The following is a 6,567-nucleotide window of genomic DNA, read 5'->3' as shown; positions in this document are numbered from 1 at the left end:
CACCTCAGCTCTACCCTCTACTGATGCCCAAATTCTAGTAAACAGTCCATAAACGTGAGTTTTGCTCAGGTCTTTTTCTTAGTGTGTAGGGCAGCAGCCGTAACGCAGTTCGACCTCTCCACTAGAGCTCCTCCCGGACCTGACTTGGTTTCGCTGGGAGCGACCCACTTACGGTTGCGCAGGCGCAATGCCAACGCAGTTCCAGCCCCCCTGCCCGCCCACGCCCAGGTCTTGGGGGAAGTGACGCGCGGCTGGGGGGGTGGGACGGGATCTGCGCCGGAAGTAGCTCGCGGGTGGTAAATAAGTCCTGAGAAGCAGGAAAGACGGTCTCCATCTTGTCAAGTCCTACGGCGCTTGCGACGTTGTGGAGATGGGGAGCGTCCTGGGGCTGTGCTCCATGGCGAGCTGGGTAAGGTGCCTTCTTACGGCCTCTGGGGAGCTAGCGGGAGAGGCAAAAGAGAAAGCGAGACGAGCCGGGCCGCGTGAGGCCTGGCGCGAAGCGCGGTAGCCCCACCCTACGGGGAGTGTCTGCTGTCCCCATTTTCTGCACATCTCCTCTGGCCACCCCAAGTCAGCCTCGGAGCGCTAGGTCTTGCGCAGAACTGGCTAAGGTGGTGGTCAGGTGCAGTGGAATTCGGATGACACGATGTAAGAGATAAAGAGGAGATGTGAACACCTTTCCTCCACCCCTCCTGCGTGAGCGGTGCTCTCCATTCTCCCGGGCCCCTTTTCGTTGTTTTCTCTTGTGTCGGCCTCGACCATTTCCACAAAAATCTTCCTTCGGCCCTGTTCTTTCTGTGGGGCACCCCATCTCTTCTTATTGACTTCCCAGCGACCTCAGATTGCAGCACTGTCATTCCTGGACGCATGTCGGCCTCTTTGTTATGTCGCGCAGACTACGATTAAGTGCCAGCAATTTTCGGATAAAATTTGTTTATTCCCTACTTGGGAAGGCATGCATGCAGTTATATTCATGTATTCATTTTAAAGTAAATAGTCCTGGATCTGCAGCTAGACCTCGGTTTAAAGATAAAAAAGGAATTACTGTATTTCTCAATGATTAATGTATCTGGTCAGTTCTGTGGTGTAGAATATGCTGTCGTTCGACATAGAGCATGCGTGTCTAATTTGAAATTTCTTGCTGAATTAGATGAACGTTGCATTTTTATTTGCTGCTGTGTTGTACAAGTGAAACCATTTTCATTATAGTGACATAATTTTTTTATTCAGGTGGCACAGATAAGCTTTAGTTTATTTTGTAGAGGATGACCAACTGCTCTCCAAAAGAACAGAACATTGGTATTACAGAATAAAAATATTTGTAATTTTGGGCTAGGTAATCTGGTTTCTAAATTCCCTGTCTAACAATTGACTGTATTTCCCAAATAATTCCATTGTATGCATATGTGGAATATTTTTTTACATGTACCGCTTTTCAAAAAGGTTTTGATGTAGCTTGAACAATAAATGTTAAATTCTAAGATTGTAAGTGGAAGTCGTTACTCCAATCCCAGGCCGTTGTCTTGATTACCTTGTATTCTTGCCTCTGGGCATGGAAACCTGGTATCTTTTAACTCAAAATATTAAGAGTCTACTTGAGAGGAACAAATAGGTCAAATAGGTGACTCAGATGACTGTGGTATACAAAGGAAGCATATTTAGTGTGGCAGATAAAAAAGCAATGCAGAGTAATAAATGATTGTTATTACGTTGTTTTCTTTGTTTTTTTCCTGGAATATGTATAGTTTAATTTTTAATTTCATGTTTTGTCTAGTTATCATGTTGACATGTAATAGTTGAGCTATAAGAAAAGGGATACACATTATCCATTTTGTTCTTGACCTCTAGATCAGTGATTAGAAACTTTTTTTGTCTTGGGGACAATTATAGTAAAATAAAAAATACTTTTAAAAGTTTGCACTTGTGTTTTAAATCAGAAGAGTAGCTTAAGTGAACGCCATAGGGAAAATTTTATTCTTTTTACTATTTTTACAACTTAGATCACCATTATTGACTAGAAGGATATCAGTGAGAAAATTGCCACTGCCTTTTAATCATTGTAAATATAAATATCCAGGTATATTGGAGAGGTAGTAATTAAGGGGCAGCTTTTTTTCCTTCCACAATTAGATCTGGCAGATAGAGAAGTTAGGCCGCCCAAGATGCTCATCCTTGCTCTAGATCATTGTGGTTAATGTATGAATTGATTTTATAGTATGCAATTTGGGCTTTCTTTTCCCCTTCTCGACTTTGTGTCTCTTTTCTCTTTTTTTCCCCTGAATTTTTCAATTTCAGAGTAAGTGAATAGCAATAGGAAAAAAGTTTGCCTTTTCATATACCTATCCATGTCTTCTTTATTTCTAACAATCAGTATACTCATTTACTTAAGAGAATATGGTAAATATAAAATTCATTCAAATTTTCAAAAAATGGCATTATACTTGAAAATTAGAAATTAAATTTTATCGGTCAAGCTAGAATTTTAAAAAATAAAAAAACAAAATCTTGTTTTTTATTTGCTGAGGTTTCTGCAGGCTTCATCAATTTTTGTAGTTTTCTCTTTTAAATTATAAATACTTGTAGAAAACTTCTGAGCTATGAAAAAGAAAAGTATAAATTACATGTTATATACTGTATCAATTTTGCATTGTTAATTTTTTAATTTTTTTTATTTTTATTTTTTTGTCTTTAAGAGGCCCAGAATTAGATCACTCAAAGTCCATGGTTGGTGGTTCTATTAATATTAATTCATGCATAAGTGTCGGTTTTTGATTTGTGAATATTGGTGATTACTTTAAACACTATCATAAACATCTGTGGACCTCCCACCTAAACCTACCACTACATTACCAACAATTTATATCAATTTACATTCGTTCCCCCATCCCAGTCCCAGCAGTGGATTAGTGAATAGAATTGATTTTTAAAGTGACAGGCTTAAAAAAAAAAGTCATATGCAATGATTTTTTTCATTTTGTAGTCCAAGATATTTAATGTAGGTAAGTTGTTAGGGATAAAGAGCTAATGATTACCCGTTCCTATTTTTTGCCAGTCTCTGCTGGATTTTTATTTTTTTAGTATGCCTTGCTTTTTGTATAAATGAATCATAGTTGCTATGAATAATCAAGGAATGCAGAATACAAAGAAAGTAAAACTGTTACATTCCTACTACTGATAGCTAGCATTACTTCTCTGTCAATGCTTATATATGAGTGGGTGGATGAATAGTCAAAAATACTTTTGTAGAAATGGTAACATGCAGAATAATTTAAACAGTGCATTAAATTTAGCTTTTCTTGAATTTAACAAAGGAAAATAAAACTAAAAGAATTATTGAATGTTAAATAAATGTTTCTTCATCAATAGTGTTCCTAATAAGTTTGTTCTAAGAAAGTGGTTCTGTAGCAGTGGGTCTCAGCTGGGCATGGTTTTGCCTTCCAGGTCATACTTGGCAATATTTGGAGACATTCATTTTGGGTTGTCACAACTTGGAATGGCAGATGCTACTGGCATCTAATTGGTAGAGGCCAGGATATTGCTAAACATCCTAAATGCACATACAGCCACCCCAACAGCAAAGAATTTTTCAACCCCAAATGTCAGTAGTGCTGAGGTTGAGAAATCCTGGTCTAAGTCTAAGAAAAAGATTTTATAAAAACTTGATGTTGGAGGGCAGTGCAGCGGTGACCCAGTGGCAGAATTATAGTCTGCCATGCTGGATACCCAGGTTTGATTTCTGGTGCCTGCCCATGCAAAAAATAAGAAGAAAGAAAGAAAAATTGATGTTGAAGTACGTTTTTAAGAACATTTTAATTTTAGGCTTACCACTATGAGTGATGAAAAAGATCAGCATTCACTTATCCTTCTAAATCCCAGTTCCTGTTAATTGTATAATTTTTAAGTTTTTCTCTTCAAAAGTATAAATGCACAAAGTTCTGTGCCCCTTATTATAAAAAAGCAGTACACCATTCTATTTCCACTTTTTGAAGGCACTTCCTTCAAAAGTAGATATTTACCTCCACATCCTGAAACGTGTTGATTTTCTTTTTGTTTGTTTTAGACATGGTCCTCTGATGATGAAAAGATGAAGATTTACCTGTCTTTCATCTGTCCGTCATCCCCTACCCCACTACAATCACAACAAACATTCATGTTGTCCCTCATCTTTGCATAATACTTAAAATTTCAGTTAAATCATCATTGTGACTATTTAAATGAGCTAATTTATGTAAGGCCATAGTAGATGCTTATATTTCTTAGCTATGTATTATTTTTATTATTGTGTAATACTATTCATAGTTCAGCCATGTAATAAGTATACAGTGTGTCAAAGATAAACTGAGGCAATTTAAAAATTGAGTTAAAGTTTATCTGGACAACAAGCTGTTAGTTGCATTGGACAGGATCATACTGAAAGTTACGGTGGAATTCTGAAAAAAGCTCCACCAACAGAATGGAAAGGGAAACTTATATAAGGGCAAACATGGAAGTAAATAATGAAATCTGATGGTCTGATGTTAAGTTTCCATTTTACATAGGGGATGTTATGGAGTGGGGAGCAGATATACATTGTTAAGTATAGTATTCTTGCCCATTCTGATAAGCTATCTCTCCTAGACCAAATCTGCTTTATCCTCTGGTGTTGCTTATCTGCAGTTCTATAGGGTGTGTTCCGTTGTTCCATTTTCTTGGAGCACTCCCTGCTGGTCAGTTGTTTTTGTATTCTACAAGGTCCCATACAGGTAGCCATTTTATTTTATTTAACACGTGATTTCTCTTTCTACATACAGCTTTTGTATTCATTCAGTTGTCTGCTTTATTTTGTGTGTCTTTACGTAATTTAACCCCAACTTTCACCCAGCTGTATACATCTCTAAGTTCAGATGCAAATGGTGATTGATGTAGTTATTTTTTTCTGGAAGATAACCTCTTCCAAAACCTTGTGACCTGCTCTGATGTGTACTGGTTGTCACTACATCCTTAAAAGTGAGGATTCTTATCCCTTCTCTCTCTGTCTGAAACCCTTTCCTGGGTTACTTGTCTTGTTCTTTCTTAGTTTATGCCCGTGCTTGGTGTAGTGCTTCCTGAGAAAGGAGCATAAGAAATACACTTTTTTGGTCATAGATTTCTAGATTATAAATCATCATCCCACAGAATTTTGAAGACATTGCTCTTTTGTAATCTGAATTGCACTGTTGTATATTGCTGTGGGGATTCTGAAGTCATTTTAGAAACTCCTTTTTGGGTGACTTCCACCTGGATGAATTTCTTGAGTTCTTTGTTTCTTGTATTTTCTCTCTTCTGTTTTCAGATATTGGCTCTCTATAAGTTTCTTCTTTCCCATTTTTCATCTCCTTTGGCTTTTTGCACTGCTTTCTGAAAAATTTCCCTGATTATTTCCAGTAATTCTATTAGTTTTTAAAGCTCTGCTAATATTTTTAATTAACAAGTGTTTTTCTTATTCTCTGTTCCATTTTAATTGTATTCTCTGCTTGTTTCATGGGTGCGCTGTCCTTTCTTATATCTATAAATTGTTAGTGCAAACTGCCTGCATAGTTTGCATCTGTAAAGACTGGAAAAGCTTCACTAATTTCAGCAACACAATTCAATTCAGTTCTGACTCTACCTGTAGTCAGGCCAGACCTGGCAAGTTAAGGACCATTTTCTTCAAAATTGCCTTTTAGTCCCAGGAATAACCTTGGCAATGTGATTGTGTTGACCACATAGGAAGTTGGTATCATTGCTTCTTCCACCACTTTCACCACAACTAAAATACAGTCTTTCCAAGGCTTGGAGACTCAGCCTTTCTGTGTGTTGCAGTAGGCACTCCTTGAAGATGAGGAAAACTGGACTGAAAAATGAAAAAGCTTATGTTTATAACGTGACCCAAAGTGTATCATTGTAAAGAATTATAGCTAGGCATGTTGAGTGCTTTCATTGTTGTGATTGGACTAAATTCTATGAGCTTGAATGGCAGAAACGTTATTATACGGAGAAACTCAGAATGATGGAATTGAGGGCTCCATCTCAGGAGTCCCATAACTATGAAGTGCATTTGTTTTTAATTTTCAGTTAACACAGGATAAATTTTAAAAGCTGAGTCATAAAATATCATTTTTCAATAAATTTAGAAGACGTAATTTTTTAAGTATAGTATTTTCACTTATGAAGTATCTTTTCTCCTAATTCTACTCCCCAGTATTATCTACTGTTAATGGGGTTTTGTGTGCATTCTTTTGGGGTGTGTTCATAAACAGCAAGTGGTTTTTGGAGGAACCATAATTTTATTTTCCCTTTTAATGCTGTCTTGACCCCCTTGTTCTAATTTGGTTATGTAACTTTAACTTCTCTTGGTAAAAGAAATGCAAATTTTATTGATTATACATTTTTCTTTAATCTTTATTTCTACCAATTTTCTCTGCAAAGAACATGCTTCTATGTACATTGTTTTGAATTTTTTCCACTATTTTATTGAATAATTCCTATGAATTGAAACTGCTGGCACAAAGGATATGTAGAACTTACATTTTGAGTGAAAATTCACAATTCCTTTTTAATATAAAGCAG

The 6,567-nt window shown here is 36.8% G+C and overlaps 1 protein-coding gene across 1 annotated transcript in view; it reads left to right on the top strand.

The window, feature by feature from the left end:
* Window positions 1–269: 269 nt before the first annotated feature.
* SERINC1 (serine incorporator 1) overlaps window positions 270–6,567 on the top strand; it is a 28,398-nt gene continuing 22,100 nt past the window's right edge. The window contains exon 1 of the mRNA XM_077162787.1: window positions 270–409. Coding sequence (XP_077018902.1) covers window positions 371–409 — 39 coding nt within the window. The 5' untranslated portion in view covers window positions 270–370. The remainder of the gene's footprint in view (window positions 410–6,567) is intronic.

This window comes from Tamandua tetradactyla, chromosome 5 (genome assembly GCF_023851605.1).
Source record: "Tamandua tetradactyla isolate mTamTet1 chromosome 5, mTamTet1.pri, whole genome shotgun sequence".
Taxonomy (NCBI): domain Eukaryota; kingdom Metazoa; phylum Chordata; class Mammalia; order Pilosa; family Myrmecophagidae; genus Tamandua; species Tamandua tetradactyla.
This window is presented reverse-complemented; position numbering and strand designations above follow the sequence as displayed.